Genomic DNA, 18,138 nt, shown 5'->3' with positions numbered 1-18,138 from the left:
AATGTACCGCTGAGACTGCTGGGTAGGACTATACAGTCTGTATGGGCACGGGGCGGCCAATGTACCGCTGAGACTGCTGGGTAGGACTATACAGTCTGTATGGGTACGGGGCGGCCAATGTACCGCTGAGACTGCTGGGTAGGACTATACAGTCTGTATGGGCACGGGGCGGCCAATGTACCGCTGAGACTGCTGGGTAGGAATATACAGTCTGTATGGGCACGGGGCGGCCAATGTACCGCTGAGACTGCTGGGTAGAACTATACAGTCTGTATGGGCACGGGGCGGCCAATGTACCGCTGAGACTGCTGGGTAGGACTATACAGTCGGTATGGGTACGGGGCGGCCAATGTACCGCTGAGACTGCTGGGTAGGACTATACAGTCTGTATGGGCACGGGGCGGCCAATGTACCGCTGAGACTGCTGGGTAGGAATATACAGTCTGTATGGGCACGGGGCGGCCAATGTACCGCTGAGACTGCTGGGTAGGAATATACAGTCTGTAAGGGCACGGGGCGGCCAATGTACCGCTGAGACTGCTGGGTAGAACTATACAGTCTGTATGGGCACGGGGCGGCCAATGTACCGCTGAGACTGCTGGGTAGAACTATACAGTCTGTATGGGCACGGGGCGGCCAATGTACCGCTGAGACTGCTGGGTAGGACTATACAGTCTGTATGGGCACGGGGCGGCCAATGTACCGCTGAGACTGCTGGGTAGGAATATACAGTCTGTAAGGGCACGGGGCGGCCAATGTACCGCTGAGACTGCTGGGTAGAACTATACAGTCTGTATGGGCACGGGGCGGCCAATGTACCGCTGAGACTGCTGGGTAGAACTATACAGTCTGTATGGGCACGGGGCGGCCAATGTACCGCTGAGACTGCTGGGTAGGAATATACAGTCTGTAAGGGCACGGGGCGGCCAATGTACCGCTGAGACTGCTGGGTAGAACTATACAGTCTGTATGGGCACGGGGCGGCCAATGTACCGCTGAGACTGCTGGGTAGGAATATACAGTCTGTATGGGCACGGGGCGGCCAATGTACCGCTGAGACTGCTGGGTAGAACTATACAGTCTGTATGGGCACGGGGCGGCCAATGTACCGCTGAGACTGCTGGGTAGGAATATACAGTCTGTATGGGCACGGGGCGGCCAATGTACCGCTGAGACTGCTGGGTAGGAATATACAGTCTGTAAGGGCACGGGGCGGCCAATGTACCGCTGAGACTGCTGGGTAGAACTATACAGTCTGTATGGGCACGGGGCGGCCAATGTACCGCTGAGACTGCTGGGTAGGACTATACAGTCTGTATGGGCACGGGGCGGCCAATGTACCGCTGAGACTGCTGGGTAGAACTATACAGTCTGTATGGGCACAGGGCGGCCAATGTACCGCTGAGACTGCTGGGTAGAACTATACAGCCTGTATGGGCACGGGGCGGCCAATGTACCGCTGAGACTGCTGGGTAGAACTATACAGTCTGTATGGGCACAGGGCGGCCAATGTACCGCTGAGACTGCTGGGTAGGAATATACAGTCTGTATGGGCACGGGGCGGCCAATGTACCGCTGAGACTGCTGGGTAGGACTATACAGTCTGTATGGGCACGGGGCGGCCATTGTACCGCTGAGACTGCTGGGTAGGACTATACAGTCTGTATGGGCACGGGGCGGCCAATGTACCGCTGAGACTGCTGGGTAGAACTATACAGTCTGTATGGGCACAGGGCGGCCAATGTACCGCTGAGACTGCTGGGTAGAACTATACAGCCTGTATGGGCACAGGGCGGCCAATGTACCGCTGAGACTGCTGGGTAGAACTATACAGTCTGTATGGGCACAGGGCGGCCAATGTACCGCTGAGACTGCTGGGTAGGACTATACAGTCTGTATGGGCACGGGGCGGCCAATGTACCGCTGAGACTGCTGGGTAGGACTATACAGTCTGTATGGGCACGGGGCGGCCATTGTACCGCTGAGACTGCTGGGTAGGACTATACAGTCTGTATGGGCACAGGGCGGCCAATGTACCGCTGAGACTGCTGGGTAGGAATATACAGTCTGTAAGGGCACGGGGCGGCCAATGTACCGCTGAGACTGCTGGGTAGAACTATACAGTCTGTATGGGCACGGGGCGGCCAATGTACCGCTGAGACTGCTGGGTAGAACTATACAGCCTGTATGGGCACAGGGCGGCCAATGAACAATGACAATGGGTATGATACTTTGTAACAGTAATTAAACATACGCAGTACATGTTGCCCTCCGACACCCACCGTCCCATCCCTCATGCAGGGGCCCCTACTTCCCATTCCAGGGGCTGCTGCTCCTCTAACGCTATTCCATAGAGGGCAATTAAAAAAGAAGCAAAAGTCCTTTGCTCAGCGTCTCTTAAAGGGACATTACACTGACCAGTCAGACCGTCGCTTTTTATTCAGCCAAAAGGGGGCGCTGTTTTATTGACGTGCAGAAGTGCTGAATGGAAAATTAAAGTACAGATATCGGACCCCTTCTCCAGAAAGCTCCGAATTACGATAAGCCAGTCTCCCATAGACCCAATTTTAATCAAATAATTCAGAATTTTAAAACTGATTCCCTTTTCTCTGTAATAATAAAACAGTACCTGTACTTGATCCCAACTAAGATATAATTACCCCTTATTGGGGGCAGAACAGCCCTATTGGGTTTATTTAATGGTTAAATGATTCCCTTTTCTCTGTAATAATAAAACAGTACCTGTACTTGATCCCAACTAAGATATAATTACCCCTTATTGGGGCAGAACAGCCCTATTGGGTTTATTTAATGGTTAAATGATTCCCTTTTCTCTGTAATAATAAAACAGTACCTGTACTTGATCCCAACTAAGATATAATTACCCCTTATTGGGGCAGAACAGCCCTATTGGGTTTATTTAATGGTTAAATGATTCCCTTTTCTCTGTAATAATAAAACAGTACCTGTACTTGATCCCAACTAAGATATAATTACCCCTTATTGGGGCAGAACAGCCCTATTGGGTTTATTTCATGGTTAAATGATTCCCTTTTCTCTGTAATAATAAAACAGTACCTGTACTTGATCCCAACTAAGATATAATTACCCCTTATTGGGGCAGAACAGCCCTATTGGGTTTATTAATGTTTTATTGATTTTTTAGCAGACTTAAGGTATGGAGATCCAAATTACAGAAAGACCCCTTATCCGGAATACCCTTGGTCCCGAGCATTCTGAATAATGGGTCCTATACCTGTAATTGAAAAATCTGAGCTGTCAATCATATATTGCCTGCCCCGCCTCTATGCCTTCGGCATAGAGGCGGGGCAGGCAATATATGATTGACAGCTCAGTTTTTCAATACATTTATAACAGGTATGGATGATTTAATTAAAAAAAGAATTTGTTTTTCATGTTTATTTTATAAAGAACTTTTATTACACAGCTTTTTATTCTACATAAGACCCCCTACACCCCCCCAGCAGCCCCTTCTCTAATTGGGCTTCCTAACTGCCATTTCCAATACCCTTGCCCCATTCATCCCTCATTTAATTCTGTTGCGACGCGGAAGCCAAACAGATGGGGAAGTTGGAGCGGGCACAGCCCATTGTTGCGAATGGAAATAATTCCTTTCAATGGGCTGCTAAATGGATCAAACCGGGCCGGGGGGGGGGGGGGAATTTTATTTGAATTTCCAAAAAAAAATCAAGTTGTGCTTAGGGAAACAACATGAAATCTATATTGAGCAGAAATTTCCTAGACACAGAATCATTTGACCTCTCTTCCCAATTGCTGGGGGTTTGGGAGTCTGAGGAGCCGGCAGTTACCCCCCCCCCTCCACCCCCCCCCCCCGGACTATGAATGGACTTTTCAGGAATCAGCCTGAATATCCCCATTAAGCTGCACTGACTGTAAGTGGCTAATTGCCCTTATAAATTGCTTCTTGTTCGACCAATCAGTGCGAGGAATTAATTCTCCCTTTTCCTTATGGAGAGAGTTTGGAGCAGTCAATCCCCCCGGGGGGGGGGGGATACGGAACAGCCTATTGCAGCTCATGGGGGGGGGGTTAGATTTAGATTAAACCAGCGCCGGATATTCCAGCAAAAGTACCTTCAACCCGACTCCAAACAGGCAGCGAAGGATAAAGGGGGGGGGGGGGCGCAGGTTGGGTAAACGAAATGGGGGTCAAAGACCAACTGTTCATGTCAACAAGAAAAAAAAAAAATCAGGAACATGTGTAATTTAATTCTGCAACAGAGGAGATTTTTTGGGGGGGGGTTGGGGGGGGGAGTCGTGAAAGAAAAGTTTCCATTTTACTGCTGTGTATTTGCCTCCAGGGGATTTTAGGAATATATTAATAAGTGGAATTAGATGTACAAATGTTCAGCAGACAAAATAGAGAGAAGTAGGAAACGCGGGGCATTTAGGCCTGAGCCCCCCCCCCTCCGAGCTTCTACTGGGGCACCCCCCCTGGCACCGCTGCAACATGGACTGCTCCAGTTTCATATATTAGTATATACACATTATCATACAGATATATATATATATAGTATTTGTCCCTGAATGAAGTCACTTTATCTGAATGAAACATTGGATTTCCAGTAAAATAACAACTTTTGTTTTAAAGCTGTGAGTGTAGTCTATTTGCTATATATATATATACACAGACACACAGACACACAGACACACAGAGACACACAGAGACACACACAGAGACACAGAGACACACACAGACACACACACTGGAGATTATCTGCATACATTCACTTTCTGAATTTTACATTGATTTTTACCAATATTGTGTTAAAAAGGAAGATAAACGCATTTACAGAAAATACACGTATTCATGGGAATATTTAATGTAACCATAAAAATGGAATTGGTTATAGTTTCTATATAGACATATATTATATATACATTCATTCAGCGCTGCGGAATATGTTGACGCTTTATAAATAAATGTTAATAATAAATGTTAATAATACATGATAGATAAATAAATAGATAGAATACATGATAGATAGATAGATAGATAGATAGAATTAATACATGATAGATAGAAAGACAGATAGATAGATAGATAGAATTAATACATGATAGATAGAAAGACAGATAGATTTAATACATGATAAACAGATAGACAGAATTAATACATGATAGATAGAAAGACAGATAGATAGATAGATAGATAGATAGATAGATAGATAGATAGATAGAATTAATACATGATAGATAGAAAGACAGATAGATAGATAGATTTAATACATGATAGACAGATAGATAGATAGATAGATAGATAGATAGATAGATAGATTTAATACATGATAAACAGATGATAGATAGATAGATAGATTTAATACATGATAGACAGATAGATAGAATAAATATGATAGATAGATAGATAGATAGATAGATAGATAGATAGATAGATGATAGATAGATAGAATTAATACATGAGAGCTAGATAGATGGATAGATTTACAACATGATAGACAGATAGAATACGATAGATACATGATAGATAGATAATAGATAGATAGATAATAGATAGATAGATAGATATATATAGAGATAGAGATAGATAGATAGATAGATTGATAGATAGATAGATAGATAGATAGATAGATAGACAGAGATAGATAGATAGATAGATAGATAGATGATAAATAGATAGATAGTGATAGATAGAGATGATAGATAGATAGATAGATAGATAGATAGACCGACCCAGTTAGGTACTTGGGGTTGGGGGGGGTAGGAGACCTACCTATCTGCATGACTCTCCCAAACACAGACGTATTATCCACGGTGCTGCAATTCCACCTCCGGTGGCGGAACTGGTACTGACACTCCTTGATGCCAGTCTTGGCGCCCTCCCCGATGAACTGCATGTGGTCCTGGTACAGCTGGCACAGCTTCTTCTGGCCCTGCGATAGCCCCGACAGCTGGCTGCACAGCGGCTGAGCCCCAATGATATAAACCTCAGGGATCTGCACCGGGTTCATGGCTAACGACCTACAGAGGGAAGCACAGGTCAGCACTGTGTATACTCACCGCAAGAGCTTGCAATCTACATGGCAGAATGCCCCAACACACTACGCTGTTCATTAAAGAGGAATTCACTTTTAATTTAACAATTTAACTTTTATAATGTTATAGAATGAACAACTCTAAGCAACCTTGCAATTGGTCTTCTTCTGCCTCTTTGCAGCTTTCAAATGGGGGTCACTGACCCCGGCAGCCAAACCCTATTGCTCTGTGAGGCTCCAGTTTTATTGTTATTGTTACTTTTTATTCCTTTTCTTTTCTATTCACTCCTATTCATATCTCAAACCACTCCCTAGTTGCTAAGGTAATGTGGACCCTAGCAACCAAATAGCTGAACAATTACTCTAATAATTAAAAAAAACTACAAATAATAAAAAATGAAGACCAAGTGCAAATTGTCTCTAGATTAACTCAATGGTGAATAATATATTTCAAATATGGATACACTGGAGCAAATATTCCCAGAAATAATGTTATTATTGGCGACTTTACAATATTAACCCCTAAGTGTCAGCAGGGGAGGTAGAAATATTTTACTTATAAAAAAAAAAAAATAAATTCTGGAACATTTATAAATCAAATGATACTGAAATATATAGAGTAAAGTACATGCAGCGTAGAATAGTGGGGTCCCCCCCATAGATGTGGGGGTTCAGCTTACCACCAAGAGCTGGTCTCCACCACAGACTGGGTCAGGCAGCAGAGAGAGATGAGCAGAGCCACAAAGTGCTGAGAGACCATTGCACTGCCCGGGACCCCCAAACCTTCTCCTCTGAACTGCAATGCCAAAAGCTTCTGCAAGAAAGAATGGGGGGGATAGGGGGGGTCAGGGAAAAATAGGAAATACACTGAAAAATGCAGTCAAAATGGGAAAAGGGGTCAGTAACAACCTATAGTAAATTAAGGATGAAGACACACTGAGTTACTTAGTAGCAGCTACTTGTCACGGCTACTAAATCCCCTGCCATAGACAATACTGAGAATTGCCTCTGCTAAGGGTGAAGACACACTGAGCTACTTAGTAGCAGCTACTTGTCACGTCTACTAAACACCAGAAAATGTCAATAGACAATACTGAGAATTGCCTCTGCTAAAGGTGAAGGTACACTGAGCTACTTAGTAGCGGCTACTTTTTCATGACTACAAGACACCAGATAATCCCCTGCCATAGACAATACTGAGAATTTGCCTCTGCTAAGGGAGAAGACACACAGAGCTACTTAGTAGCGGCTACTTGTCACGGCTACTAAATCCCCTGCCATAGACAATACTGAGAACTGCCTCTGCTAAGGGAGAAGACACACTGAGCTACTTAGTAGCGGCTACTTGTTACGGCTACTAAATCCCCTGCCATAGACAATACTGAGAATTGCCTCTGCTAAGGGAGAAGACACACAGAGCTACTTAGTAGCGGCTACTTGTCACGGCTACTAAATCCCCTGCCATAGACAATACTGAGAACTGCCTCTGCTAAGGGAGAAGACACACTGAGCTACTTAGTAGCGGCTACTTGTTACGGCTACTAAATCCCCTGCCATAGACAATACTGAGAACTGCCTCTGCTAAGGGAGAAGACACACTGAGCTACTTAGTAGCAGCTACTTGCCAGGGCTACTAAATCCCCTGCCATAGACAATACTGAGAATTGCCTCTGCTAAGGGTGAAGACACATGGAGCTACTTAGTAGCGGCTACTTTTTCACAGCTACTAAAGACCAGAAAATCCCCTGCCATAGACAATACTGAGAATTGCCCCCTGACAATTATCAGTAAATGATCAGCATTGTTAATAATTGTCTATTTCTGTAGCTGCAACAAGTAGCTGCTACTAGTAGCGTCTTCACCCTAAGCAGGGGGGACATAAAATCTCAATATTTAAGTTATTCCGATCTAAACAGTCCCTGTGTGCTGGTATCTGCGGGGCCAGACACAATGTTAAAATATTAAAACGTAAATCGGCCGATAAATGAATCGAAAGCGATGATACCAATATAAAAGATTGGGGGGAAAGGGTGTGGGATCCTATTGAAGTACCCACAGCAATAGATCCTGGGTCACAGGTCTGAAGCCCAAGTCCCGGGCAGAGGAGTCGGCAGAATGAATGCGATCCCATGCGATGCGGCCGGGAGCGATCGCCGCCGCCGCCGCCGCTGCTGCTGCCAATGGGACAGCTCCCTCCGCCAAAATGAAGATCTCTCGCTTCTAGTCCCAACCTCCTGCGATCATTTATGCGCTAATAGATTTTCAAAGGCTGTCCAAGCCCTTAAAACAAACGCTCGAACGAATAACAGAGCGATTGAGCAATTCCCCCCGCAGCTGCCAGCAGCCCAGATGCACATCTGTTAATCGATTTGAAAAGCACAAACTTCTGCTAAAGCGATTTTTTTTTTCTTTCTTTCTTTAAGTTGCACCGAATAGATTAGCCATTTGGGGGGAAAACATACAAGTATTTGCGTAGATTTACGCCAAATAAAAAGAAAGAAAAAAAAGTTTGGGGGGGGGGGTCACTTGGGAGGCTGAAAATACTGCAGCATTGACTCTTAAACCTCCAGATAGCGGCAAAGCCAAAATGGGGGGTGGGGGGGGGGGGGTAAATTCCTACGCTATGACGTCACAGCATTTGTCAGACGTCATTGCCGTGCTGGGAGTCACAATTCTATACATCTATATATATATCCCAGTCCAAAGTAAATTCACAACCAAGATGATGGGGTTCCAAACAGTCTGCTTCTCAATAAAATCTATGGTTAAACCCCCCCAAAACCCAACTAAAGGGATCTAGAACCTTCTATGGATAATTCTTGCAAAGGTTGGGACTTTTGCAAGAATTATCCATAGAAGGTTCTAGATCCCTTTAGTTGAAACCCACCAATTGACCTTCAGTCACAGTCCCAGAGCCTCACAGTCACTGGTTCAATTCCCCCCAAGTCCCCAAATCTGTCCAAATATCTAAACTTCTAAGACCTCAGCCTAAATGCGCCCTGAAGGACAATTCTTCAATGATTTAGACTAAGCCCCCCCAAATCCCAACATCTCCCAACCTTTGCAAGAATTATCCATAGAAGGTTCTAGATCCCTTAAGTCGAAACCCACCAATTGACCTTCACTTAAGCTCTATTTCCAGTCTAGATTATCCAGACAAGTCCAAGGATATCAGTAAATCCCAGTCTCAGAGCCTCCCAGTCCCCGGTTCAATTCCCCCCCCCAGTCCCCGGTTCAATTCCCCCCAAGTCCCCAGTTCAATTCCCCCCCCAGTCACCGGTTCAAGTCCCCAAATCTGTCCAAATATCTAAACTTCTAAGAGCCCTGAAGGATAATTCTTCAAACCTGGTTTTCATCTGATTTAGACTCTAGAAGGTCCCTTAGATCTTCTCAAACATCTCCAAAAGGTTCTCCCACATTATTTCAGCAACAACTACTTCTACTGGTCATTGAAAAGAATTTTCTACAGGGGAGACCAAGGCGGCCGAACCCCATTCCCTGTACAATCCCCCCTTCACTAATGTTCTAGGTTTAACTTTGAATCTAGGCAGAATTTGCCCCCAATACCCCCCAAAATAATTCAATAAAACAGACCCTACAACCCCTCTATTTGGATCTGACAACGACAGGAGAAGAAATCTAAACTGGAAATATCTCAGCGTTTTAAATAGAGCTTTGCCTCAACATTAACCTGCTCTCATATAACCAGGAATAAATATAGCCCCTTACACAGACACGGAAAAATCTTTAAAAATTATATATATATATCGTTTAAATTCTACCAGAGCCTTCTGTTCCCTGCGAGCAAAACTGCATCTGTGTGAGATTCGCTCCATTAACCAAGAGCCTCAGTATTTCATTCTATAATGTTATATTTTTACATGATGTATCTATAGATATATATATATATATATTTATTTTTAATATATATATATATATATTATATATATATAGTAAAAATAAATATATATCTATAGATATATATAGAGATATATAGATATATATCTCTCTCTCTCATATATATATATATATATATATATATATTATATACATACATACTTCACTGTGATATTTTTTAATTTACATTTGATTTTCTAAATACAAAACAATTACGCACAGGGTTTGAAAATTCATGTAGAATTAATACAAAAATAAATGACCATTCAGAGCAGTTTAAAGTAAGTCGCTTCGTATTTAGTCTGAATTTGTCTATAGTGTTTACGTTGCGACTATAGATCGATTTAAGCAGCAATTTCAATCAATTCTACATTCAGAATCCGATGACATTTTTTGATTGTTTTTCACATACGAAAGAGAATGAATGAGCGAAACTCCCTGAACTCCCAAACCCCGAATTTCTTCGTTTAAACACGAACGAACGGTCATAAAACAGATTCGTCGAGAGAACAAGTCCCACTTGTTTCAGATAAATCAAACGATTTCGTACAATATGGAACGTTTTCCCCCAACTGCATCTGTTTTTCACCATGTGGCTATTTTAATGATTTTAAACCCCCCCCCCAGTACAACTTGCCCCCTCGGCTAAAAAACGTGTTTTCTAATTACAAGACACTTTAAACTTGAATTTTTTGTAAATGAAGGGAAACTGCAAGGGGGCTGCGAATAAATCAGAGGGGTACAATCCTCAGCAACTTCACCACAAACAAAGGGGACATTGAAACGTTGAAAAGGGTAAAAAAAATAATGTAGGAAAGGAATAGAATCCATAGAAATAAATCTAAAAAAACAAAAACAAAATATTCGAAAATATTCGTATTATTGGGTTGTATTTCTTATAATATTTACACGCAAATTTAAGGAAAAAAAAAGATTTCAATTTATCCCCCAAAATGTGAAATTTGACGTCCGATTTAAAGTTTCTGACTGAATTGGACCGATCGGGTTGGTGCCGACTGACTGAATATAGAGGGGTTCCCTCTCACTGCACAAAGTCAGTAGTTAATTAATACAAAGGGGGGGATTTGGGGGGGACATGAGAGTGGAATATGTAGGAAATGTCGAATTGCACGAAAGTCAATCTGGACCCGGACACAGCGGTTCGGAAAGTTCTGTGCAAATTGTATCGAAGAGGTAAAACTGCGTTCAGCAGAGACCGACATTCGATTCTCACCAATTAAGCGAAAAAAGTGATTAACGACATTTTGTCAGTAAATATACTTGGCCTATCGAGCCCGGCACCCTGGGAGTAATTCTGCCTTCTAAAAATAACCAGAGAGTCGCTTAAATAGCAATTAGAGTGCAGCCGCCTGGTTCTGTGCTACACGGACTCAGCCAATCACCGGCCCACTGGGTTTGGGCTTCTCCAGAAATAGCTGGGGTTCCAGGATATGGGTTGGACTGAAGGCTGAACAGGAGGCTGGGAGTTTGGGGGTCTCCAGAAATATTCCGGGTTCCTGCAAGGGGCTATGATCTGGCCAAGGGGTCGGAACTAGAAGCTAAAGGTAGGGGTCCGAATTAGAGGCCAAGGTGTGGGTCACAACTGAAGTTGGGTTTGAGGTTCTCCAAAAATATTGGTTGTTACTGGAATGCAAAAGAGGGGTCATGACTAAAGGCCAAGAAATGGACCAGAACTAGAGGCCAAGGGATGGACCTGAGGTAGGGGCCAAGGGATGGACCTGAAATAGAAACCAAGGGATGGACCTAATGAAGAGGCCAAGAGATGGACCTAAGGTAGGGGCCAAGGGATGGAGCTGAACTAGAGGCCAAGGGATGGACCTGAGGTAGAGGCCAAGGGATGGACCTGAGGTAGAGGCCAAGGGATGGACCTGAGGTAGAGGCCAAGGGATGGACCTAAGGTAGGGGCCAAGGGATGGACCTAAGGTAGAGGCCAAGGAATGGACCTAAGGTAGAGGCCAAGGGATGCACCTGAACTAGAGGCCAAGGGATGGACCTGAACTAGAGGCCAAGGGATGCACCTGAACTAGAGGCCAAGGGATGGACCTGAACTAGAGGCCAAGGGACGGACCAAACTAGAGGCCAAGGGATGGACCTGAGGTAGAGGCCAAGAGATGCACCTGAACTAGAGGCCAAGGGATGGACCTGAACTAGAGGCCAAGGGATGGACCTGAACTAGAGGCCAAGGGATGGACCTGAACTAGAGGCCAAGGGATGGACCTAAGGTAGAGGCCAAGGAATGGACCTAAGGTAGAGGCCAAGGGATGCACCTGAACTAGAGGCCAAGGGATGGACCTGAACTAGAGGCCAAGGGATGCACCTGAACTAGAGGCCAAGGGATGGACCTGAACTAGAGGCCAAGGGACGGACCAAACTAGAGGCCAAGGGATGGACCTGAGGTAGAGGCCAAGGGATGCACCTGAACTAGAGGCCAAGGGATGGACCTGAACTAGAGGCCAAGGGATGGACCTGAACTAGAGGCCAAGGGATGGACCTGAACTAGAGGCCAAGGGACGGACCAAACTAGAGGCCAAGGGATGCACCTGAACTAGAGGCCAAGGGATGCACCTGAACTAGAGGCCAAGGGATGCACCTGAACTAGAGGCCAAGGGATGCACCTGAACTAGAGGCCAAGGGATGGACCAGAACAGTCACTATTTATTGGGCTGGGGGGGGCTGTTTGTGCCTCTGGGTACTGGGAATGCCAGGGGGGCTGTAAGGTGCCACAGTCAGTCACTATTTATTGGGCTGGGGGGGCTGTTTGTGCCTCTGGGTACTGGGAATGCCAGGGGGGCTGTAAGGTGCCACAGACAGTCACTATTTATTGGGCTGGGGGGGGCTGTTTGTGCCTCTGGGTACTGGGAATGCCAGGGGGGCTGTAAGGTGCCACAGACAGTCACTATTTATTGGGCTGGGGGGGGGCTGTTTGTGCCTCTGGGTACTGGGAATGCCAGGGGGGCTGTAAGGTGCCACAGACAGTCACTATTTATTGGGCTGGGGGGGGGGGCTGTTTGTGCCTCTGGGTACTGGGAATGCCGGGGGGGCTGTAAGGTGCCACAGACAGTCACTATTTATTGGTCTGGGGGGGGGGCTGTTTGTGCCTCTGGGTACTGGGAATGCCGGGGGGGCTGTAAGGTGCCACAGACAGTCACTATTTATTGGGCTGGGGGGGGGGCTGTTTGTGCCTCTGGGTACTGGGAATGCCAGGGGGGCTGTAAGGTGCCACAGACACTCACTATTTATTGGGCTGGGGGGGCTGTTTGTGCCTCTGGGTACTGGGAATGCCAGGGGGGCTGTAAGGTGCCACAGACAGTCACTATTTATTGGGCTGGGGGGGGGCTGTTTGTGCCTCTGGGTACTGGGAATGCCAGGGGGGCTGTAAGGTGCCACAGACAGTCACTATTTATTGGGCTGGGGGGGGCTGTTTGTGCCTCTGGGTACTGGGAATGCCAGGGGGGCTGTAAGGTGCCACAGACAGTCACTATTTATTGGGCTGGGGGGCTGTTTGTGCCTCTGGGTACTGGGAATGCCGGGGGGGCTGTAAGGTGCCACAGACAGTCACTATTTATTGGGCTGGGGGGGCTGTTTGTGCCTCTGGGTACTGGGAATGCCAGGGGGGCTGTAAGGTGCCACAGACACTCACTATTTATTGGGCTGGGGGGGCTGTTTGTGCCTCTGGGTACTGGGAATGCCAGGGGGGCTGTAAGGTGCCACAGACACTCACTATTTATTGGGCTGGGGGGGCTGTTTGTGCCTCTGGGTACTGGGAATGCCAGGGGGCTGTAAGGTGCCACAGACAGTCACTATTTATTGGGCTGGGGGGGCTGTTTGTGCCTCTGGGTACTGGGAATGCCAGGGGGGCTGTAAGGTGCCACAGACAGTCACTATTTATTGGGCTGGGGGGGGCTGTTTGTGCCTCTGGGTACTGGGAATGCCAGGGGGCTGTAAGGTGCCACAGACAGTCACTATTTATTGGGCTGGGGGGGCTGTTTGTGCCTCTGGATACTGGGAATGCCAGGGGGGCTGTAAGGTGCCACAGACAGTCACTATTTATTGGGCTGGGGGGGGGCTGTTTGTGCCTCTGGGTACTGGGAATGCCAGGGGGGCTGTAAGGTGCCACAGACAGTCACTATTTATTGGGCTGGGGGGGCTGTTTGTGCCTCTGGGTACTGGGAATGCCAGGGGGGCTGTAAGGTGCCACAGACAGTCACTATTTATTGGGCTGGGGGGGCTGTTTGTGCCTGTGGGTACTGGGAATGCCAGGGGGGGCTGTAAGGTGCCACAGACAGTCACTATTTATTGGGCTGGGGGGGCTGTTTGTGCCTCTGGGTACTGGGAATGCCAGGGGGGCTGTAAGGTGCCACAGACAGTCACTATTTATTGGGCTGGGGGGGGCTGTTTGTCCCTCTGGGTACTGGGAATGCCAGGGGGGGCTGTAAGGTGCCACAGACAGTCACTATTTATTGGGCTGGGGGGGCTGTTTGTGCCTCTGGGTACTGGGAATGCCGGGGCCTATTTTAAATCCCAGTCCGGACCTGGGTGCTGATCTTTGCAATCGTCCCACCCAACACCCCCGGCAGAGCACCCTGTGTTTCCCAGAAGAGCCATCTACATGCTCTGCAGCTCAGCACTGTGGCTTTAATAAAGTCCAGGGGGAACCAAATGCCCCCCCACTAGGACAGTGTGTGTTGAAGAGACTTGGGGAACTCCTCATTCCCTATTCCTAGACTGTAAGATTGTATGTATTGGGCACACTCCTTACCCAGAACCCTCAGCTAAACATGGTGGGCTCTGCAAGCAACAACACTCTAGCCACCCAGAATGTCCAACCAGGAACGCTCTGTAGGCTGGAGACCTTTACCCAGCATCCTCAGCCAGGTGTCCCATAGACTGCAATGTATAGTGTGTAGTAAGGATAAAGCTTAAACTATAAGTAAAAAAAAAAAAAAAAAAAAAGTCATTTCTCCCCTTGGGCAGATCCCCAGGTACCTGAATAAAAATAGCCGCTTTTCCATAAGGATCCAGACCACTAAAATGTAGGTGATGGAATGAGGAGCTAATAATATCTGTCCAGTAGGGGGCAGCAGCAGACGCGAATTGCACTCTCACATCCCTGGGAATCGACTTCTCTCACTGGCACCTCTCCTTTCCCAGTGGGGGCAATAAGGGTCTCTGGTGCCCATTTAAACCTCCATTCCAAGGGGCTTTCCTTAGAACAGGGTGTTAAGGGTCTAGCAGAGGGGTGTCATTTAGCTTATTCCCCCCCCCCATCAAAGACAGTGGTGCCCTGGGCCATAAATCAGACTTCCCAGCTACAGGAACAATGAGGACTATTTTATAGGGGCAATTAAAAGCAACGTTTGGTAGCACTTGCGCTAAAACAGAGGATAAGAGATAAATATCAGCCCCATTCTCTTCCTCTGGTCTCTCCAGGTTGTAAAGGAGGAGCAGCGGCCTTAGAGGGTAGGTGTGAAGTGCTTTGCGATTTCCCTTTGTACCCACAGTGCTTTGCCAACCTTTGTTACAAACCTCAAAGTCACCAGAGAAGTCCAACAACTTGTTGGAGCAAATGTGTGCGTCAAGATGTGTGCGTCAAGATAATGGGACTTCAGTGGGGCAGATAGGGCATTTTTATGGGTGGAGGGGGGTATAAGAAACAGTAATTGGCAAGGGTTCTAGAACAGAGAGACTTTGCCCAACACTGGAAGGCAGAGCAACCCAGTCGCATTAAAATTGACCCGACCAATATCGATTCATAGGGTAGATGCCCCCTTACTACCATGGAGAAATAGTGGGTATTTGTATAGTGGGTATATATATATGGACACCATTTCAGGTACTGAGAGAGTTAATTCCCCCCCCCCTCACAGTCCAACTGTCTAAATGAACCCCCCCAAGTAAATGGGTAGATGTTTAGGGGTTACGCATCGCGTTTTGGTAAAATGATTTTAGGTCGGGGGCAAAATATGGGCAGGAAAAATGTCTGTAAGACACCTGAGGACTAAGGGGGTCTCTGGGATCTCACACTAAAGGAATTGGGGGGTCTTGGGACAAGGACTTACCTTCATCATGGTGCAAACAGGGCAAAATTGCTTTGTAATCCAAATGATAGGGGTGTCAGGTTAATCCAAGAAAGAGATGGGGGGGGGGGGGTCCAGTGAATGGAAGTTAATCCAAAGCAGGGCAGGAATAAACTGGTAGGATCCTTGGGTACTGGAATCCAAAGCTGGGGTGCAGGTTCCTTATCCGATGTGCCCCCCCAAAAGCAGATCCTTCAGGGCGGGAGCCTTTCTAGACCTCGATGGAGGAGTCGGCTGGGGACCTGTAGAGCCAAATATACCCTCCTCTTCCTCGCTGCAAAGTGCCAGTCGGTTAATAGGACCTGGGTGCCTCATAGACTGGGACGCATTCCCAGTTCCCAAACCATTTGCGATCCAGACAAAGCGATGTGCCCGGCCAACGGGGCAAAGCGGGGGCAACAGGCAGCCGAGTCCAACTGGCAGTAACAGACACAATCCCCCCCCAGATGCGGCAATTTACTCCCCCAGAGCAGGATTTCGTCTCATTCCTCTCAATCCAACCGGAGGCGATTACAGTCGTGACAAGACGCAGTGAAAGCGCAAAGAAATTCTCTTTCCCCGGCACCGGGCGCTGTGGGTTCCGCTGCTGCAATTCCCGGGGGGCGCTGACTCCTTGCAATCCAGAGGGTGGGGGTTATATCCTGGGGTCCCTAGTGCAGATGGGGGTCAGTGTATGGGGGGCTGCTGGGCTGGGGGCTCGGTGCTCTTCCTCCCTTCCCCTGTCTCCTTCTCTCTGTTCCAAACTGAGCTCTCAGGGAAGGGAAAACTTCAAGTTGACGCAGGCGCAGTGAGCGGACCTATTAGAGCCGGGCTGGGCTTAAAGCTGTAGCGCCCAGTATATTGCAGTGTGGGACTGGGCCGACCCCCTGCGGGGAGTGTGAGTGCCCACTAGTGACACACATGGATTTCCCAAGGTGCAACACTCACACTTACCTGCTCACACTCCATTGTTTTCACTTTGCACCCCCCCCCATGTAAGTGTCGGTTTAAATGGACCGAGTCGGTTCCGTTCTGCAGAGAGAAGTGCAAGACAGACGTTGGGACTATTGGGCTCCTGTATTGCCCCCTCACCCGAACCTCGTACCTTCCCTCAGGTGCCACCCACTCCCCTCATCTTCTTATTGGACTCAGAACCGAGAAGAGGTTTTTTTCAAAGCAGAACCAGCCCCCCCCCCAGTGCCTATGTTATAGCACTGTGCCAGCCTGTCCCACCGTGATGCCCAGCTATACATATAAGCACTGTGCCAGCCTGTCCCACCGTGATGCCCAGCTATACATATAAGCACTGTGCCAGCCTGTCCCACCGTGATGCCCAGCTAAACATATAAGCACTGTGCCAGCCTGTCCCACCGTGATGCCCAGCTAAACATATAAGCACTGTGCCAGCCTGTCCCACCGTGATGCCCAGCTAAACATATAAGCACTGTGCCAGCCTGTCCCACCGTGATGCCCAGCTAAACATATAAGCACTATGCCAGCCTGTCCCACCGTGATGCCCAGCTAAACATATAAGCACTGTGCCAGCCTGTCCCACCGTGATGCCCAGCTATACATATAGGCACTGTGCCAGCCTGCCCCACTGTGATGCCCAGCTATACATATAAGCACTGTGCCAGCCTGTCCCACCGTGATACCCAGCTATGCATATAAGCACTGTGCCAGCCTGTCCCACTGTGATGCCCAGCTATACATATAGGCACTGTGCCAGCCTGTCCCACTGTGATACCCAGCTATGCATATAAGCACTGTGCCAGCCTGTCCCACTGTGATGCCCAGCTATACATATAAGCACTGTGCCAGCCTGTCCCACTGTGATACCCAGCTATACATATAAGCACTGTGCCAGCCTGTCCCACCGTGATGCCCAGCTATACATATAAGCACTGTGCCAGCCTGTCCCACTGTGATGCCCAGCTATACATATAAGCACTGTGCCAGCCTGTCCCACTGTGATGCCCAGCTATGCATATAAGCACTGTGCCAGCCTGTCCCACTGTGATGCCCAGCTATACATATAAGCACTGTGCCAGCCTGTCCCACTGTGATGCCCAGCTATACATATAAGCACTGTGCCAGCCTGTCCCACCGTGATGCCCAGCTATACATATAAG

The 18,138-nt window shown here is 47.5% G+C and overlaps 1 protein-coding gene across 2 annotated transcripts in view; it reads right to left on the bottom strand.

Moving 5' to 3' along the window:
- Window positions 1-16,794, bottom strand: part of wnt5a (Wnt family member 5A) — a 35,334-nt gene extending 18,540 nt beyond the window's left edge. Inside the window, exons 1-3 of one of the 2 annotated variants that reach the window (XM_031901260.1) lie at window positions 16,010-16,794; window positions 6,713-6,846; window positions 5,771-6,018 (exon numbers count right to left, since the gene is read on the bottom strand). In XM_031901260.1, coding sequence (XP_031757120.1) covers window positions 5,771-6,018; window positions 6,713-6,846; window positions 16,010-16,018 — 391 coding nt within the window. In that variant the 5' untranslated portion in view covers window positions 16,019-16,794. Of the gene's footprint in view, window positions 1-5,770; window positions 6,019-6,712; window positions 6,847-8,088; window positions 8,309-16,009 lie in introns of those variants that run through there. The other variant, XM_004914179.4, reaches the window with a different exon arrangement.
- Between the last annotated feature and the right edge of the window lie 1,344 nt (window positions 16,795-18,138).

Source organism: Xenopus tropicalis, chromosome 4, assembly GCF_000004195.4.
Source record: "Xenopus tropicalis strain Nigerian chromosome 4, UCB_Xtro_10.0, whole genome shotgun sequence".
Taxonomy (NCBI): Eukaryota; Metazoa; Chordata; class Amphibia; order Anura; family Pipidae; genus Xenopus; species Xenopus tropicalis.
Note: the sequence above shows the minus strand (reverse complement) of the source record. Positions and strands in the feature narration are given on the sequence as shown.